The 20514-nt window shown below is 46.5% G+C and overlaps 1 protein-coding gene across 1 annotated transcript in view; it reads left to right on the top strand.

Annotated features, from left to right (window-relative positions):
• Positions 1-2079: 2079 nt before the first annotated feature.
• The window catches only part of TRPC6 (transient receptor potential cation channel subfamily C member 6), a 66376-nt gene continuing 47941 nt past the window's right edge, over positions 2080-20514 (top strand). The window contains exon 1 of the mRNA XM_037504784.2: positions 2080-2246. Within this exon, the coding sequence (XP_037360681.2) occupies positions 2080-2246 (167 nt within the window). The remainder of the gene's footprint in view (positions 2247-20514) is intronic.

The following is a 20514-nucleotide window of genomic DNA, read 5'->3' as shown; positions in this document are numbered from 1 at the left end:
TTCAGTGGATCTGCCTGTTCTGCTCCCCACTCTGTCTCTGGTGAGTCCTCTCACCCCCATGCCTCTGGCCCGCACCCAGGGCTTGTATGCGTAAATAAATCAATCTTTAAAAAAAAAAAAAGGTTGAACTGCTCTAGAGCGGGCAAGAATGTTTTCTTATTTCCCACACTCCCCCATCCCACCCACCCACCCCCGAGCCCGCGCCAGACGTGGAAGTGGGAGCTCGGGACACAGTGGCCTGAACTCTTGCAACTTCAGTCCTAGTGGCTGGCCGCGCCCAGAGCCCCTCAATCTGTGGCCTCTTCTCTCCTCTATCGAGGTGGCTGCCTTGCTCCCCCTCCCAACATCCACCGCATTATCCACGCGGTCTTGGCGAACACGGGCTTGGTGACCCACAGTCTCTGCCCGCCTGGTTTCTGCAGCCCAAAGGCAAGGGACTCCCCGCTCTCCGCACGCCGGCTCCTGGCCCCGCAGGCCTCCATCTGACTAGCACCTCCTGGGAGAGGCCTCCTGGAGCCACCTGCTGGGACCTGATCAGCCACCAGTCACTGTCAGGCAACCCATTTATCTTCCCTGTTACCCTTGTTCCTGATATTGTCTCCCTCTCTAGTTTAATCCGCCCTCCTCTCTCCCACGAGCCATGTGAGGGCGGCAGGGCTGGCTCGCTCTGCCTCCTGGCCCCGCGCTGGGCAGAGCCGGGGCTGTCCTGGGTGACGCCCCACTCCTGGTGGAACCCGGAGCTGCTGCAGATACCTGCTCGTCCTGGTTGAGAAGTTTCTACTTCTCAGGTGCATGAAAAGTGAATCCGAATTTTTAAATGTCTTAAAATTACGAGCAGTTGGGAAATGGGGGAAACATCTGTAAAGAAAGAATTCCTCAAGCTTCCACACATGGAGGGAAAGATTTTCTGTGGAGTAAGCAAGGGGTTGGCGCCTTTATCAGGACCATCGGAAAACGCTCGCCTGTTCTTGCTGGTTTGCTCAGAAGCTGAGCACCGGCCCTGGGAGCACAGGACCGGGTCCACTTTAAAGTAAGGTCATGACTTTGTGGGTGGGAACTGGGGAGAACCTGCTGGGAAAATGAAGGAGTCTGGAGGGAGGAGTCACACCCTTGTGTCCTTCAAAAAAAAGTTTCTTCAGGGTACAGGTGCCCTTTGGAATGGATGTTTCTGTGTCCTCTGGGTAAATACCTAGGAGTGGAATTGCTGGATCCTATGGAAGCTCTATGTTTAGTAGGTCCAGAAATCTCCACACAGCTCTCCATAGTGGTTGGACCAGTTTGCACTCCCACCAGCAGTGCAGGAGAGTTCCTTTTTCTCCACACCCTCGCCAACATTTGTTGTTGCTAGTTTTTTTAATATGTGCCATTCCCTGGTGTGAGATGGTATCTCATGGTAGGTTTGATTTGCATTTCCCTGATTGCAAGTGATGCTGAACATCTTTCATACCCTGTTGGCCATGCGCATTAGAAAACCTAAATAAGGGACCAGGAAAAAAGACTAATTATAATAAAGTAAAAATCAAAATCAATAAGCAACTATAAAGGGGGGGCCCTCCAGGGGGAGGGGTTAGGATCAAACAAGGGGGTGGGGATTGCACGGGGACGCTCACCGAGATGGAAATGCATGCCCTGTGCACAAATGAAAAATGATGTAAAAATATATAAAATAAAAATAAATTATAGAAAGTTTCTTCGGTTCTCCAGTCTTTCGGGGCGGCTTCCTGGAAAGTCCGGGCGTCAGGCCGGGGGCAGGGGACCCTCCCGCGGCTCCCCGCGCAGGCTCCCCGCCGGCCCCGCCGCCCCCGCGCGTCACTGGCCTTTAAAGGTGCGGAGCGCCGGGCGCCGCGGGAGGCGGGAGCGCGGGCCGGGCTCGTTGACATAGAAACTCGGCTCCGCGCCCCGCGGCTCCCGCCCGCCAGCGCTGCCGAGTCGCCCCCGGCGCCCCGCGGCCTGCTCGGGGTCCCCGCAGCGCTCCTCGGGCTGGGACGCGGGGCCAGACGGCCGGGCTGCGCACCCCCGCCTCGCCTCCCCGCGCTCGCGGGGCGCCTCCCGGAGCGGCCGCGGGCCGCGCGCCCCGCCATGAGCCGGAGCCCGCCGTTCGGGGCCCGCAGGGGCAGCTCCCCGCGGGCGGCGGGCGGCGCGCGGCGCAACGAGAGCCGGGACTGCCTGCTGCCGGACGCGGGCCCGGCGGACGACGGCGGCGCGCAGCCCCCCGCGCCGCCCGCCTGCGGCTACTACCCGCTCCAGTAAGTGGGGCGCGGGGCCGGGCGGGGGGCCGGGCGGGGGGCCGGGCGGGGGACTGGGGGCCGGGCGCGGGGCCGGGCGGGGGCGCGGGCCGGGCGCGGGGCGCGGGCGCGGGGCCGGGCAGGCCGGCCGGCTGCTCGCCCGTGTGCGCCCCGGCGAGCCGGCAGGGCGCGCGCCCCGCGGGCCAGGGCCAGGGCCGGGCAGTGCCGGCGCGCGTCGCCCGCCCCGTCCACGACAGCCGCGCCGACGGCTCGGTCAGCGCCGGAGCCTCAGGCCCGCGCCCGGGACGCCGCCGCGCCGGAGCGGGCACCGCGCGCGCCGCCCCACCCGGGGCGCCCGACCCGCCGCCTCGGCCGCCGGAGCTCCGGCGCGCGGGAGGGCGGCCCCGGCGCGGGCGCGGGCCCCGGGCAGTGGCCCCTGCTCGGGCTCCCCACGCTGGGGCTGATCCGAGTGTCCCGGGCGGACGGCGAGGGCCGGCGCAGGAGCTCGCGCGCCGCAGGAGCGCGGGGAAGGGCACTGCACGGGGCGCTAAGGCACCGCCGACCGTACTCCAGAGTCCGGAAATGTGGGGGCGCAGGCTCACGGGGTGGCAAAGACGCTCCCTCCCCACGCCCGGGGTGGCCTGGGCTGGCGGGCACCCCGCCCCTCCGTGCCCCGCTGGCCGTCCAGCTCGCGGGGCTTCCTCGCAAGAGAGTTCTGGCTGCTTCCCGAGAGGGGAGGGGGCGCCCCACCCCTGCGCGGGATCCCCGCGGGTGCTTGTCTGGTCCCCTCTGCAGTGTGAGGAAACGGGACACCTCACTTTCCCCCCAGATCAAAGAAAAAAGTTGGCACCGGTTCTGCTTGTGCCGCGCTCTGCAGTTGGGAAGCCTTTACTCTTACTTCTTTTCCTCCTTTTCGAAAGAGTTGACTTATTTCTTGTGCCCCCAAACTGACCCTTGATTTTAAGCTGCAGACGTCAGTGATCGTTAGTTGACCCGCGAAGTGGTGAAACCAGCACCAGCGACTCCAGGACACTGTCCCCGGGTACCCCCAAGCAGCCCCGCCTGGCAGCGCCGGCCCTTCACCTTCCCGGGACCCCCCAAGCGCAGCCCGTGGAGCAGGCCACGGCCGGGACCCCGTCATCCCGCAGGCCCCTGTGGGGGGACCCCCTCTGAGTGAGCTCGGAGACACAGGCCAGGGAAAAAATGGAAAAACAGACCAGTCCTGGATATTCTGAAGATGCTATTTTCAAATGGGCTTTGAGGGCCGATGTTTAAAACATAGATGGTCCATTTTCTCGATTTACGCTTGAGATCACTACGCCCGAGGGTGATGTTCGCGGTGTTACCTGTGGCTAAGTTAAGCCACTTTAAAAATACGTGCTGTTTATTAAAAAAAAATAAACTGTCTTTTAAATAAAAGCTTTACTTTTTATTTATCATCGGATGATTCTATAATCACCAGGAACTGTTTTTTTTGGAAAAAATAATTTGATTTTAAAGACTTGCATTTGCATCGTAGTGATGAGAGACTGAAGCATAGTAAATCAGAAATGAACAGCAAATAAAGTAGTAACTTCCTGCTGGAATGCAGACTGGCCCAGCCCCTGTGAAAAGCAGCGTGGAGAGTCTTCCAAAGATTAAAAATCCATCTGCCATATGGCCCGGCATTTCTACTTCCAGGACACACAACCACTTATAGGAACGGAAACCTGCACGCCTGTGTTTACTGCAGCACTGTTTACAACAGCCAAGGTACGGAAACAACCTAAGTGCCCCAGAACAGATGAGTAGATCCAGAAGATGCTGAGTATCTACACAATGGAATACTACTCAGGGATCAAAAAGATAAACATGTGCTCTTTGTGGTGTGGTGGAGCTGGAAGGGGTGACGCTAAGTGGAGTGCGTCAGAAGGAGAAAGACAAATACAAGATGATGTCACTTGCAGGTGGAATACAGAGGCCCTAACAGAGGGCCGGGCGAAGCTTCAAACCCACCCTTGAAAGCAGGCCATGGCTCTGAGGCACCCAGGAAGGAAGGGGGGGGAGCACAGTGGACTACCGTGGAGGACTGCGGGTATTTTAGCCGCGGGAGAGCTTCAGTGACCACACCTGAGGAGAGAGATCCCACCCTGCCAAATACCAACAAGAATGTAAAACAACGGTGCCTCATTTAAAACATTCTAAAAATTAAAAGTAATTTCATGTTGTCCTAAAAACTTCCCAATGTTTTCAAGGCCGGCTCTCTATCTTATTAGTTTATCTACTTCTTGACAATATCTATTCTCTAGAGAATAAGCATTTCCCCCCTTTGTTCAGAATCCCAGGCCACTTTCCATGGAAACACTTGGGCAACAGAGGGATGAGCAGAAATATTTCAATGTGCTTCAGTTCATCATGAACATGACGCGTCAAGTCAGAGGCCCCAGGACCAACTTAAGAGGGAGCCACACTTCAGGATCGAGTGTGGTCCTGTGTGAATTTATCGTTTCTGAAAGGAAATGGTTACTTTTCACCAGTTTACACTGTCAAAGTTTTTAGGTTTTTTTTTTTTTTTCCAGTCAATTACCTGGAATGTTTTAACCAATAAACAATAGCACTTCACACCTGTGAAGACTGAGCATGGGTAAAGAAAACCAGTCCCTGTCCTAGAGGGGGCAGGTAAGGCTTCCCTGTGCTCTGTCTTACAATTTTACACAATTTCTTATGTTTTCCCAGAGGGGGAGGTGCATTATTTGAGATAATGGCAGTTGCGAGTTCACTTTAAATATGGGTATTGCTATTTTCTCAAATCAGTGAGATTTTTCCCCCTTAAAAGACCTCAACATTTTTCAATCTGTCATTTCTGTGGGATAAACACTGTGTGCTAAAAATCACTTAATATCGAATAGTTCAATAACGTAGAGAGATTTCTACATATATTTATGAGGCTTTTATTTCTGAGTATTGTGGCAAATTACTTGGTTAAGAATAGCTACATATTCAATTCAGGCCTAAGTAGAGTAAGTAATGTTTTAAAATGGTGTTTAGAAGAAAAAGATTCAGATTCTCTCGTTTTGCAAATTTTAATTGAAATCAATTAATACTCTCTATTGTGGTCAGTTTCTAATGGTGGCTAGCAAGAAACAGTCCCTGTCCTGCCAGGATCCCAGGAGGTATTTTAGAGAGTCCCTTTATTTAGAACTTAAAAATAAATCTCTCTAGTCCATCACTTTTGAGCACAGGGAAGAATAAGGACATAAAAACACCAACCTTAAGGGCTTCTAAATTCTCAAGATTTGAAACACAGTCCACTAAAAATTCTGCTTCAGATCTAATTGAATATTGTCCTTGTATTGAATTTAGTCCTTTTCATTAGAAATAATGAAGCAATAAACTGTCTAGAAACTGAAGCTCTGGCTAGAGAATAGTCTGACATAACTGAAAAATTTGTAACTAACATACCAAGAAATACCACAGAAAATGGTTTAAGTGATTTTGAAACACTGCCCAGTTTCAAAAACAAAAAAAAAAGGGTTATTACCCTGTGCCCAAGCCAGAAAGTTCAAAGCCAGAGCACATCTGGGACCCAATATTGTAGCTGGCTGGGGGCTCTGGGTCTGAGTGACCCCGAGAGGCAGGACGTCCAGATGAGCTATGGGGTGGGATAAAACTAAGAAGGCCTCTGCCCCGATGGGGTGAACAGGTGGAAGTGAGGCCTCCCTGCCTCCTGCATAAACCAGACCATATTTTAATGAAAGTCAGGTTAGAAAATTGCCCCCAGCACATGGATGAAAAATTGTCGTGAAAAGAGGGACAGAGCTCATCCCCAGGGCCTCTTCTTGTGAAGTTGGCACATGAGCGTTTCGTCTTCAAGCCAAAATATACCCCCAGGCCTCCAAAAGAATAAAACACAAGATGGTTCTGAAAGAACAGCACCAGCCCACTAGACTGCCGAGGACCTCCAAAAACACAGCCAGCCCCTCCTTGCTAAAGGAGCTGCTGCGTGCTTGACAAGATGCACAGGGAGATGATCAACCAAGAGGGAGAGGCAGCAGGAGAGGCAACGGCAGAGCAGATTTCTGAGAACCTGAGGCGGGAGCAGGGGACAGAGAATATCAAGTGAGCATGTGTAACGTGGGACAGTCCCCAAGAAGAGACTCAACCCTATGAAAGAATAAGACTTATCTTTTAAACAACAAATAGAAACATCTATAAACAAAAGATCATTTTGAAATAAAAACTCAATGGAAGGGTTAAAATGCAAAACCGAAGCAGAACTGACAATACTCAGAATGTAGAGACATAAAGAAATGAAAAATAGAAACATTTTTGAGTCCTGGAACAGAAGGAGAAATTGCAGAAAACAGGGAGAGGCGGCATTTGAATAGATAATGTGTGACACTTTCCAGAGAGGATGAACTCTCATGTTTATCACAGAAGGTAATACTAGTGTGAATCAAAAAGCACACCCATTTAGCAAGTCATAGAGAAGTTGCAGATTACTGGAGAAAAAAAAAATATTTCAGATAAACCAAAATACAGGGGTTTTAAGGCGTAAGTTTTAAAATTCAAAATATGTACAGCAGAAATGTACTCCTAGTATATTCTGATACTGAGGTTATATGCCGGGTAGCCTCTAAGCACTGAGGTCTTTCTTTTCACATAAAGGCATCATTTATTCTCTAGTTAGTGCTGCAGTGTTTTACACAGTCAGTGGGTGACCCACTGCTGAGGGGATCTTTAAAAACATGAATATGGACAAAAAGGGATCGGTCTTTAAAGGGTAGCGGATCACTGAATCACAGCCTTAGGCGAAACCCAGAGATTTTTAAATTCTATCCTTTATTTCAAATGATGAAATAAAAATTAGGTTCTTTTTTTAATGGGTCACGGATCCTTTTTTCCAACTTCAGTAAGGTTTCGGATGAAATTTATCTGTGAACTCTAGATCCGCACTGTGGACAAACTCCTGATGTAAGAGACAACCTACCCAGTGTCAGAGACCACGGATAAATAAAATCCCCCAGAGTCTTTTCCCTAGGTAAAAAACATGTGTCTTGAACACATTTCATGTATAAATAAGGAAATGAACAATTCAGCATGGGGGCTAGCAAATGTTTTCTGACATTAATTTCTGATAGGGCACACTACTCTCTACAAGGACTTTACACTGCAGGCCTCCTTAGGAGTCAAATCAATTTTTTTTAAAGATTTATTTATTTATGCATACAAGAACTGGGGTACAGGCCAGAGGTTTGGAGGGTGAGAGGGTCCACCAGAGACAGAGTGGGGAGCAGAACAGGCGAAATGACTGAATTCACTCTTGAGGGGAGCAGCGAGTTGTCAGGAGAGGTCTGCTGCGCCATGTGGGCAGCTCCCTGGCTGGGGATCGAACTCATGCTGCATCGGCTGTCAGCTTCATAGGTTGCGTCTTAACCCCTTGCGCCACCAGGGAGGCCCCTCAAATCAAATTTTTATACACTTAGTACTTCTCTCTTTCCCATTTTTTGCTCCATAGATCTAGGAGATACGTCTCTTTGAACATCTCTTATACTTTTTTTATATTTATCTGTTCATATACGTCCTTTTAATGGGTTGCAGTTTCGAAGCCGCTAGTAGGGGAAAAGCAAGTGTAAAAATCACCTTTGGATTTTCTTCCCCTTCCTCATTTAGGAATGAACATCCCCAGTCATTTATCATGTGGCTTAACCGGGGTGGCGGTTCTTCTAATTGACCACCTTGAAGGTCTGTATTCTGCATGACAAGAATCCCTTGTTTTGTTTCTAAGATGATCATCATGAAATGTTTCTTGTCGGGGGTCAACTCTGTAGGTTGTGTGGTTATGGCCAGATGTGCTGAAAGGCCTGACTCAGTCCTGGACAGAATGTCTGTTTCCCTCTAAGAAGTCACTGCGTGATTTTTTTCTCCAGACAATTATATCCCTTGAGTTATTACAAGTAACTTCATAAGGCAATTCGGCTTTGCCTCTCCGAGAGCACGTCACAAAAGGGAAGTGTTTTCTTAGTCCATTCTTGTTTCTCTCCTTCTTTCACAAAAAATGCTAAATATAATTGGACCCAGTTGGAGAAAATCACCATTTGTGATTGCTCTTTGTTTAGGAATCTTCTGCTGACTTTCAGGATTTGGAGAAGGACTCATCTATATGCCAAATTTCCATGACACTTTGGCATTTGAATTCGGTATGCCTTTCAAGACTTAAGCCATTGAACGGACTGAATCACATTTCTTACAAAGTGTCTGTTTAGAGAAGCATATAGAAATGAATGTGACAGACACGCCGACAACATGATTGTGGCTTACGTGTCCCCACCTAATTGAGGTAACTCGGGCAGGACAAAGAGGAGAAATGATGTTAGCCAATGTTATTTACAGCTTAGCCCAAGTAGCTGTGTCTGCGGGGGACTGATCCGGAACACTCACACACGCTTGGGAGCACCAACATTTTCTTTTTTTTTTTAAATCTTTGCTCTCACAGGCCCTTTCCTAGCTGTCTCCAGAGCAGTCATTTGGCTATTTTTAATGTCCATTTTATAAATGCCAATGCTGAAATTTGCAAATGTTTAAACAACGTTCAGAAAATGACAGAGCTGGTAAATTGCCAAGCAAACAGCACATCTTAGATCGTGCAGGCCGTGTGGCCTGGCCTGGAGGGCCCCTGGCCACGACCCAGCCCGCCCGCCTCCCGCACCAGCTCGCTGCTGGGGCGGGGCTGGCGCAGAGGGGGGCAGGAGGAGACTGGTGTTCCTGGGGAGGGCATTCCCTTCCTTCTCCCTTCTCACAGGCACCTGAGAAGCCGCAGACTGGCTCTTCTCTGCCTTGCCTTGTGCTCATTATAACTAAGTCACTAAGTCGTATTCTGGGTGCGGGGAGAAGACGGAGTAGAAGTTTGAGTAAAAGTGATAAATGTGTTTAACCTCTGCCCTCTCTATTGAAATCTTAGTCATCTTTGAAGATCAAGCTTTACAGTCCATTTCTGTCATGAGTTTATTGATCTATCTCTCCTTTCCATGCTGGTCTAATATAATTATGTCCACAGTGATGAAAATGGCAGAGGGGCTTCCTGGCCTCCTGGCCGGGCTCCTGGCATCAACTCACCTAATGCTCAAACACATTCACGACTATAAAGCTTCTTTTTACTGACAAGAAAGAAAAAGTCATACCAAAAGGGGTTAAGTGACTAGCCAAAGGTTATACAGCTAATAGCAGATGGAAATGGGAAGAAACAGACAGAAGATTCCATCTTATGATTTATCTTGATAGACAGTGACACTAGGTCTTGAAGACTGCCAGTCACCACCAGAAGGCAGATTATGAATGCCCGAAGCTAAGTAATCTACAGGTTTTTGCCAAAGGGTCTGCAAACCGATAATGCCTCTTTAAAGACTGCAAGAGAGGAAACTTTCTTGTCCTTGTCCCTGAGCTCTGGCTGGAGGAAACTGCGCCTGTGCCCAGGTGCAGCCTCTATCAGGAGAAAAGACGCCCCCCACACAGCACCAGGTTGGAGATGGCGCTGTGGGGTCCGCATCAGGTTCAAATCGGTTTACAGAGTATTCCTCTGAAACTGTATGATGCCAGAAATCAGTCCCGGTGTTGGGGTGTCATCTTAAAACAATGGCCCAGCCCAGCGGATTCAGCATCTCAGATGCATCCCTGGTCTGCAGCGCAGACAGCATCTCTCCGGGCAGGTAGCGAGTGAGCAGGTGGCGGGCAGGCAGGTGGCGGGCGGGCCGAGCAGGAGCTGGAGAGTTCTCTTCTTGGTAATGGCCCACAAATTATCTCAAGAGTTAGAATAGAATGGAAATGACATGATTTCTAAAGCTCATTTCAAAAATTCCTTTTGGGCAGTGAAACGGTTATAGATAAAACTTACATTTACCAGTTATTACTATGTTAGCTTCCTGGAATCAGAGTTTTGCTGTGAGCAGATGGGAGGGGCCAGGGGGCTATGACACGCTGGCGTGCAGAGCCCCACTACCACTGAGGGCAACGTTTCCTTCCAGACCCCTGTTCTTGGCGCCTTAGGCAGGCCCAGACGCTGTTCCATCCCGAAGGACATACAGCTTTCCTTCAACAAGGCCTGTCGAAGCGTTTCTGAGCCAGGCACCGTGTTGACAGCCGTGAATGTGCTATTCCACGGTGTCGAAGGTTCTAGCAATTCTAACCTGTCTTGATAGTCTACCTATCTTGAAAGAAAAAGCAAAGAATGCTATCAATTATATCTTAGATATTTATTTCATACCCATGGAAACAGCTCTTTATACTTAATTAGATACAGATCTGAATCATATAAGTTAAGCATATATATATATATATATATATATATAAAGAAAATATAAATAACAGAAATGTATTAAGGCTTTCCTAAGGCTCCACTGTAATCTTTCAGTGCTACGCAATTCAGCTGACTTGGGAATTACATAGAGCTCGCCTATGACCATGACAGCTGAGCCAATCCAATTCCTCACCTTCCCGCACCCAAGCTTCCCCAGTTTGTGCACACACACAAGTACGCACACGTATGCACACATATGCATGCATATGTGCGTCTCACACTGGGAAGGAATACTCAGCGACTACATCCAGGGTTTATTTTTAAGCTACTCTCACCTATTCTGAAAAGGTGGATGCCGAGACTGTTAATGCTTCTATGTGCACTCGTCATGAAAACTATGTCATGATCATGAGTGACACCAGCGAGGCCAGAAGGTGAAACAGCTCTATTCCAGAGAAGATAAAATGGGAGAAATAGGTGTCTTAGAGTCAGGGAAATGTGGTGTTCTGTGCTGGAGTTACAGTAAAGAGAAAGAAGGCAAGGCGTGAAAGATTACAAGCAAATGTTATCCTTTGTGATGTGTCCAGAGCTCAGAGGTTTGAAGGTTATTCTCCAGCTGACTTTCAAGCACAGATAAGACTAAAACAATCTTTTGCCTTACTTATATTGGCTTATTTGCATCTCACAGCAAACCTGTGTTTATATTATTTACAATGTAAGTGAGGTGCAGGTTCGGAAAGGGAAAATAACTTCCTAAGAATTTCTGGCTCTCATGCACGTGAGCCACTACTTGGATTCATGCTGTTCGCTGGCTTATTTTTACCCCCCAGTAGACTGGCAACTCCATGAGGCCAGGGTGTAATCTGTAAATGGTTCCCAGCATTTGGCAGGGACTCCACAAATGTGCTGGGCAAATGAGCCAATGTCCCCCTTCTCAAAGTGATTCAGCAGACTGTCCTTTTCTCTACAATGCTTTCTTCTCTGGCTGTGAATGGTACTGCCAGACTTAACCTTAGGGTGATCAGCAGTGGAGGCGGTAATGTTCACGGGCATGGACGGACACTGCTAGGTCTCAACTGACATCCTCATCCTCAAGATCTGACCTGACGGTGGGCAAGGCAGCAGGTGTTGACTGGAAGTGAGGTGCTTGGATTCAGCCTATGGTGCAATCTTAATTTTTAGTCATCCAATTTGCAAAAGGATGATAATGATAATAAAGATCCAAGGAGAGAATTACAAAGCCTAGTCAGAGAGGAACAAAAACCAACATAAAAAGAGGGTGCCGGGGGCTGGAGTCTAGGTAGACAGATGTTGGCAGATGTGGGACAGGTTATGGGGAAGAATACAGGTCAGGAGAGATTTGGTTTCTGACCTGTGCCTGCTCTAATCCTAGCTTGACAGGCCAGAGCAGGCTCATGCCAAAGACTCAGACAGGCTCACGGTCTTGGGCACTGGCTGCTGAGTCAGGCACGAAACGTAGGGGCTCTTTCTGATGAGGCTTCACCCCATTACCCCTATATTCCTTCCTCCTTAATACTCTACTCCTAAATCTCTGTAAACCCAGACTTAAGGTAGATTCTCTTTCACATTAACTGAATACATAGTTCAGTTTCTTTTTCATTTTTGGCGAAAAGAATGATTTCCTGGTCCTGATATTTTCACTTTGTTTCTGTCACTGAACATAAACAAATCACGCTGGATAAAGTCTGAGACTATTTATAATTCTCAGCCATCTTCACGTCATATCACCTACACATATGTTGCTCTAGTGACTGCCCAGAATCCTGAATTAGACCCAATCTTCACCCGAATATACGTACTCAACTTATGTATGAGTCCCCAATGCCAACAGAAAAATAACTACCTGGGAACTATAGAAAAAATATAAACAGCTTGAGACATTTTAGAACCTTAATTAAACCTAAGTCTTTAAATTAGGCAATCCGAATTTCTTTCACAATTTGTAACTGGAGTATCAACCACTGCTCTATCTGTTCTTGGAACAGTAAAATAAATAAGCCTAAATGAAAAAAAGAAAATATGTCTCAAAAGCAAACCCTGAAGTTTCTGGCTCACCTCCTTAGTTATATCTATGCCAGAATGGATGGACTGAAGTTTTATCACCTGGTCCAAATGTTTCCTGCACTATTTTGACTCTTGACATATAAACAACTAAGATAGAAGGTGATAAAAATATTTTGAGCCAAGTAATTTTGGATAATTAGAAAATTCTGATGTGTGGTGGTTTTGTTCTTTTTTTCAAAATATAAGTCATTGCGTGTTTCAAATATGGGCTTGGGGGCCTCCCTGGTGGCACAGGGGTTAAAGTCTCAGTGCTTTCAAGCTCACCAGCCACTGAGGCGTGAGTTTGATCCCTGGGCAGAGAGCTACCCACATGGCACAGCAGACCTCCTGTCTCCCCGCTGCTTCCCTCAGCAGTGGATTTCAGTCAATCCACGCATTATGTTTCCCACTCTGCCTCTGGTGAATCCTCTCACCCCCTGCACCTCTGGCCTGTACCCCAGTTCTTATATGCACAAATAAATGAAGATAAAATCCTAATAAAAAAAAATATGGGCTGTGTTTAGCCTGCTGCATGGTGGGAAATGTGCACTGAGAGCCCTGATTTCACTTAGTGCAGGAAAATTCTAACCACCTAGTTCTCACATGCAAACTGATAAACTGCAAATTTATAAATCATCTGACCCCACTGGTGTCCAGAACTAGAAAGGGTCTAAGATTTTACTTCATTTGCAAACTTAACTTTTCTTATATTAGTGGTGTATTTTACTATATCGTGTATTTATTTATTTTGGAGGGTCCACAGCAATTTTATTGCAATGGATGAGCCAGGCTGCAGTGACTCTACATAAGCAGACAGTGGTTATCTTTCCAAAGATAAATACTAGATGGTTTCAGTCATAAGTAGATGATACAGAAGCAAGTGAACAGATAAACAATCCAAACCTGCGGGCTCTGACACCAGAACTGAGGTTACCAGAGGGGAGAAGAGCTAGGGCAAAGGGCGGGGCGTGCACAGGACTGTGGGGGGGCGTAGGCGCTGTGCTGGCTGCCGTGGTGACACCTATTTGGAGACATGTGAACCTCTACACCTAACACACACAGTGGTATCAAGTAATGTTACCTCCACAAAACACAGCGAGACAACTCGCCTTTCCTCATCTGTGGGACAAGCATAAAACCTATTTTCTTTGCTGTTGGGATGATTAGATGAGATGGTAAATTTTAAAAGCTTGGACAAGAGGGATGGAGAGAACTGTATGTCAGAGGCTAATTTGGTGAAGGTCATTTGGATCCGTGTTAAGTTTTCTAAGGATGCTATTTTAGCCCATTACTGAAAAAAATAACAAGGGTATGTAGTAAAACCTGCCTGCTCTGAAGAGTCTTAAGGAATCTTACAGTCATAATTGGCATCTCCGAGAGACAGTTATATGTGAGACCTGTGTGTGATGATACCTGAATGTAGCGTATTTATTGACATGACAGTTGCATTTTAGTGTCAAAACTGGCTAGTCGCTTCATTTCAGCGCTCCTTAGTGCTAGCCTGAATTTTGGGAACTAATGAGTAGGAGGGAAGAAATGGCAGCGTAGGAGCACAGTACCTACTAAGACAAAAGGAAACACACCTCCACAGTAAGTCCTCGCTTCACTGTCAATTAGTTCCTGGAAATGGCGACTTAAAGCAAAATGTCCTATAACAAAACCGCTTCGCCCTGGGCTAACTGATAGAAGCAAGAGTTAAGTTCCTACCACATATTTCTGGTCATGAAACCATCCCCAGACCTCTAGAGACCCCAAACACTTCTACCGTTAAACAATAACATATTTGTTCATTTTCCCACCTTCTTACCCCAGCTCCGAGTCACCGGGAGCAGGACCCCAGCCAGCAGCTCCAGGCACAAGGCAGGACCCAGGCCTGGAAGGACCCGCTTCCTTCACAGGACATCACCACCACCACCCCCACACCACTGGGGCAACCAGACAGGCCTGCACACCTTCGGGCACAACTTTGGGCTGTGGGGGAACTGGGTCCCCAGAGAAAATCCACACTGCCCTGGGGCAAATTGACGAGGCCATACAGACAGTGGCTCTTGCAGGAAATCAATGTTTTTTTTTCCCTCCTCAGTGTCAAAATGATGACAAATGAAATGAGCTAATTCGAGGGCTTTCTATAGAGGCATTTTCTTTCTCTATAGAGAAAGAATATGCCCCTTGTTAGCATATGTCTGGCTCGGGGCAGTCTCTCGGGACAGAAGCCTGGAACACTCACAGAGACTGCCTCCTGGAAGTCGGTGGGACAGTCCGTCTTCTGTCCAGTCTCAATTCCAGACAAGAGGAGGCATTTCTAGGGCTGGGCTGTCACAGGAAGGGATGGCCCTAGGGGTGGGCTTGTGCGACATCTGCAGAGGCCATGTTCTCAGCAGTCAGAACCGAGATTTGGGGGTTTCTGAGCCAGGTACCAGAAGAGTCCTGGGAAGCACCACTGGCGGCAGCAGAGCGCTGTCTGTGCCGTGGGGCTGGCTCTCCACAGGGCCCGGCTGCTCTGCTGTTCCCTGAGTTTGCTACGGTGACATTGAGCCCCTGGACTCCTAGATACTTAGGGGATATTGAGAACATTGGCTGTAAAAGGCCACGGGTCTTTGGTGTCCCGCCACCTGGGACCATGGCTTTGAGACTCTGTCCTATGTCTCTTCTCTTATTCATCCACTCAATCATTTATTTGTTTATCAAAACTTTCACAGTCATGATGTGAGCCAGTGTTTCCACCCAAGTTCCTACTCCTGGAGCCTGCATGTTACATACATACATTAAACGAACCCAGACATTGAGGGACATCACTTGATGCGATGGAAAGGGCCAGGCCGGGCCAGGAGGTGCTGCCCGAGCACAGAGCGAAGTGCAGGACGGAGGCGGCTGCAGGGAGGCCTGGAGGAAGACCATTCCAGGTGAAGAGAGAAGCGCTGAGACAGGAGTAGCCCGATTGTTCCAGAAATACAAGGATGACAAAGGTCGTGTTGCTGGAGAAGAGTGGAGGTGGGGAGAAGTGGGGGTCACAGATACTCCTCCCTCCCTATTTGTTTTGTTCCTGATCAGCCTTGGGAAAGAGTTTGACACTCTCAGGTTGTGATGGGAAACCATTAGAGTTTGTTTGTCTTTGACCAAAGTAAATATACAGTCCGGTTTTATATTCTGAGAAACTATCTGGACCTTTGCACAGAGGGCAAGGATGGCCGCAAAGAGACCAGTTAGGGAGTTATTCTAAGAAATTGGGGACACAGGGACAAAGGCTTAGGATTTTAGAAACATGTATTGATAAGGAATGGACTCATTTCAGTGCTGCATAAGTGACTGAATCAAGTGACCAGAGAAATCCATTTTGGAAGATACATTTTGGAAGTGGAGCCACTGAAAAGCTTATTGACTTACAGATACTGGATGTGCGGAAGAGAAAGAGGAAGGACTACTCCAAGGATTCTGGTGTAAGGGAGCGCATTTCCCGAGCTAAGGAAAACTGAGTAACCCAAAAAAGTGGAACAGAAGAGGGCCTCCCTGGTGACACAAGGGGTTATAACAGCGCTGCCCTAGCGGGCGGTCCGCGGCCTCTGTGGTGTGAGTTCGATCCCCGGCCGGCCAGAGAGCAGCCCACGTGGCGCAGCAGACCTCTCCTGTCTCACCCGCTGCTCCCCTCAGCAGTGTGTTCATTCAGCCCACCTGTTCTGCTCCCCACTCTGTCTCTGGTGAATCTTCTCAACCCCCACACCTCTGGCCTGTACCCCAGCTCTTGTGTGCATAAATGGATAAATCTTAAAAAAAAAAAAAAGTAAAACAGAAGACTGCCTTTCTGGCCGTATTACATTTTGGACGCCTGCTAGGCATCAGGAGACAGATGGATAAGTCTGGAACTGAGAGATGAGGCCAGGTCTGGTGATAAAAATTTGACATTTAAAGCTACTGAGCTAAAGACTTTTCTTCTTATATTGTCTCCTAAAAGTCATGTAGTTTCTTTTTCCTCATTTAAGTAATTTTTCTACCTGGGATTGTTTTTGTGGAAGGTAGAGGTAAAATTTTCTGTTTGTTGTTTTTTCAATAAGGAAAACTAATTTTCTCAGGATCATTTGTTGAAAATTCTGTTCTTTCTTTGAAGATGTGCGATACCATCTGCTACCTATAAAATGTCTGTAGGTCTGTTGATAGCACCTTATTCTGCTCCCCTGGTCTTTTTTCTGCTGTGCTAGATAAGCCTTGTTGGATAAAGTGAGTCTGTCTCCCTGGCTTGTTCCTTTTCTTTAAGACTTTCTCTGCTACGATTGGCTTTTTGCATCTCCTAGTTCTTTTTTTTAAATAACTTTGTTTTGTCAAAGTTCCCTACTATTCCGGGTTTGGTAAGAGACTTCTTTTTTTCTTCATCATAAATAGATGTTGAATTTTATCAACTTTTTTTTTTTTCAATTTTTCCTGCAGCTGCATTTTCCTTTTTTTTTTTTTTTTTTTTTTTAATCTACTGCTACCCAGATGATGTGCTGGCTGCTTTATATACATCCTGTTGAATCCTCTTTCTGTTTTGCAAAGTAAGTACTATTATGGCATCTTGTAAATGAAAAATCCAAAGCTCAAAGCGGTGAAATAGTTGTCCAAATTTCTAGGTACTACAGGAAAGAGTGGATTTCTTTGGTTACTTTATTCAGTCACTTATTAATTTGTGGATATATTTATGCAATAAATTGTTGTTGAGGGACTTTTATAGTCCATTGAAATCTTTGTTGTTGCTAACTTTATTTCCTAGCACTTCGGAGTGATGATAAAGAGTTCTCACATAAAATGCTAGATCCATTACTTTTCTGTTTCCTGTGAATTCAAATTCATCTTCATGTTCTCATTTTCTTTATTGACCTATTCATGGAGTGGAACAAGCTGATAGTCAGAGGCAGAACAAATGCATGAAAGGAAAGTAGGTAGTACCAGGGATCTTACAGGACAAACGAGTCTGATAAATTTGATGCCTATGTTTAGTAACTGACGCAAAAATAAGGTCTATCTTGGTAAGGCTAATTGAAGCATGCAGTGATACAGGAAAAAAACAAAACAAAATGCAAATCATGACAAAGATCTCCTTCATCTACTAAAAATTACTTTCAATATTTGGGAGGGGGACTTCTAGTGTGTTAGCTAAACTATAAGAGATATATTAGGGCTGAATAAATAAAGCTAAGCATAAGATAGTTTTATCTAACTGGCTTTCATTAGGACACTCTGGTATGTTAACCAAGTATTGAATTAGATACTATGTTCTTGCTTTCACAGTGGAAAAAATATTCTGACTTTTTACGAGACACTATTCTCTCTTCAGTTATTATTTTTATATAATATATATTTTATACATTATTATTTTTATAACTATTGTGACTTTTTAGGAGGCATAATAGTTTAAATTTTAGATACTGAAGCACTCACTCAAGGTAGAACAATGATAAAAGCATCGATTGTTTTCTGGAGACAACTGGGTCTAACCATGAACTTCTAATGGTGACCCACAGCCAGCTGAAATCAGTATTTACTCTACATAACACAAGTCTGCAAGTGGACCCAACAGGGTTTGTTCTGTCCTAGCAAAGTATGCTTTTAGATGTTCAGTTAGGAACACTATCTTCATTGGTGGGACTGAATCTATTTACCCTTTTTTCAGTTACTAGGAGTTAGTTATCATTTATTCCCATATTAATTTATTTCCTATTCATATGGGTGTCCAGGGAAGGTGCCCAAGGGAGCCTGCTCCTCTTTTTAACTCTGTATCCCAGCTGGCTGTGTACTTGAGTTACCGTTGTCAAGACACGAGACTCCAAGGCATGGTCAACCAATAGACACAATATGGTACCAATTTCAATTCTTTTATGAGTTCATCTACGGATATGTCATTGATTCTAGCAGAGAATCCACCAACCAGTAACAGTTTAGAGCCAGAACTGCTAATCCCATCTGAATTGTCCAAGAGTGGACCCATTTCCAGATACTCTAGGCTTCCAGAGTCAGGATACTTTAGAAGGTAACAGAAACTATGTAGGCCGTTTCTGCTGGAGAATTCTGTGCAGGTCCCCCCCTCTAGGTGCGGAGAACACTGTGAGTCGCAGAGTTAGACATGCTCGTGTGAGCATGTCTAGATGTTCAGTTAGGAACACTATCAGCAAGCTCTGAGCTTTAGTTCTTGACTTATTTGAATACTAACAGGTTTTTCCATTCTTTGGTAGATACCCAGGAGTGGAAATTTTGGATCTATGTAGATCTATTTTTAATATTTTGAAAGTCCGCCATACTGCTTTCCACAGGAGTTGGGCAAGTCTACATTCCCCACCTCCTACCTGCCCCCCCACAGTGTGAGAAGTCTGCTCCTCTTCCTACACATCCTCCCCAAAACTTCTCGTCTCACTTTTGGGTAAAGGCCTCACTTTTTGGTATCTCATTGTAGTTTTGATTTGCATTTCCCTGCTAATAAGTGATGATGAACATATTGTCATCTGCCCCTTGGCCACCTGCATGTCTTCTTGGAGAACTATGTATTTAGGTCTTCTGTCCATTTCTTTCTTTCTTTATTTTTGGCTAGATTATTTGTTTTCTTGTTGTTGAGTTATATGAGTTCTTTGCAGATCTTGGATATCAAGATGTTACGCACCCTTATCAGCTGCATAACATGCGAACACAAAGAGAAAGAATACAAATAGGGTAATGTTGGTTTTATCCAGCACGGAGTGAGACTTAGGAAAGGCATCCTCCCGCGAGCAGACTCTGAGGAGTTTTGCTGTCTTTGACAAAAGCAAGCATGAGTGGAGCCCCTAGTCAGAAATTGTGTGTGGAGGGTTTTATCACATCCCACCCACTCAGCCTGCCCTGGCCTAAGACTTCTCTCTCACACAGACTATGGGAAACAATCATTTTAGTTATGGGGACACCGTTAAACAAGAATGAATTTCATTACACCCAAGTATGGATGTTAAATATGGGCATTTAAAACTTCACAAGCCTGGGGAAAACGTACCTGATCTTTTTTATAATGAAATGTAAAGAATATCCCATATTTCCTTTCTTTTCTGTCTTTCAGAATAATAAAAATTAAAAAGACAACTGCTTTGACCACCTAAATCTACTTAGTTGTCAAACTGTTCCTTGGACTCTCGGATGTTTTTCTGTTTCCACATCTGCTCTTGATCTGCTGCTGTCCTCCCCGGCCCCAGCCACCCTGCAGCTGGAGAGCAAAGGCCTGGGGCAGTCCTCTCCGCCTCTAACCCTGTGCTGTCTCATTTCCGCTGTCCATAATTACTTCAGCATTTCCTAGAGAACAGAAAGCCTCACACACATGCATCGCTCAGTGCTGAGAGGAACTAAGGAAGTTCTGAATAACTTCTTCATTTTCTTATATATCTGGCTCAACTCCTTGCTGAATTTTGACATAACTGGAGGCTTAAAAATGATTTAGTATTTCAAATCTATAATGAATCACAGAACAAAAATAAATGATTCCATTGAAACTTCTGATTGGCTCCAAATGGCTGTTGCCTTCAATGGACAATCTCTCTGCATGACGCAGAGTGCCTCACTTCACTAGCACCCTCAGGCCATCCAAGAAATAGCCGGGATGTAATTAAATATATTTTTCAGTAATTCTCTTTACAGAGAAACTTACTACTATATATATATTTTAGCAAGGGGAGTCACTGGGTGAATTGAAATTTTAAGAGTAATATTTACAAGCAATTTTCCAAAAACTACATCTAGACTAGACTGCCCAGCGTTCTGCAGAGAAAATACCAGCATGAGAAACATGGCTTTTAAAATATCTTCAAATTCCCACACATAAACAACCAAGGCAACTGTTTAGCAAAGCCAAAAGCTGATGGACATTCACGGCAAAATTGGTGACCAGGCATCTCCCCAAGCCCCCAGAGCACAGGCTGGTGGATAAGCCAGCAACAGCCCTGGGCCTGCTTGGCCCCAGCGTCCGCACTG

The sequence above is a fragment of the Talpa occidentalis genome, unplaced genomic scaffold (assembly GCF_014898055.3).
Source record: "Talpa occidentalis isolate TD23 unplaced genomic scaffold, MPIMG_talOcc4v2.1 talOcc4.12, whole genome shotgun sequence".
NCBI lineage: Eukaryota > Metazoa > Chordata > Mammalia > Eulipotyphla > Talpidae > Talpa > Talpa occidentalis.
This window is presented reverse-complemented; position numbering and strand designations above follow the sequence as displayed.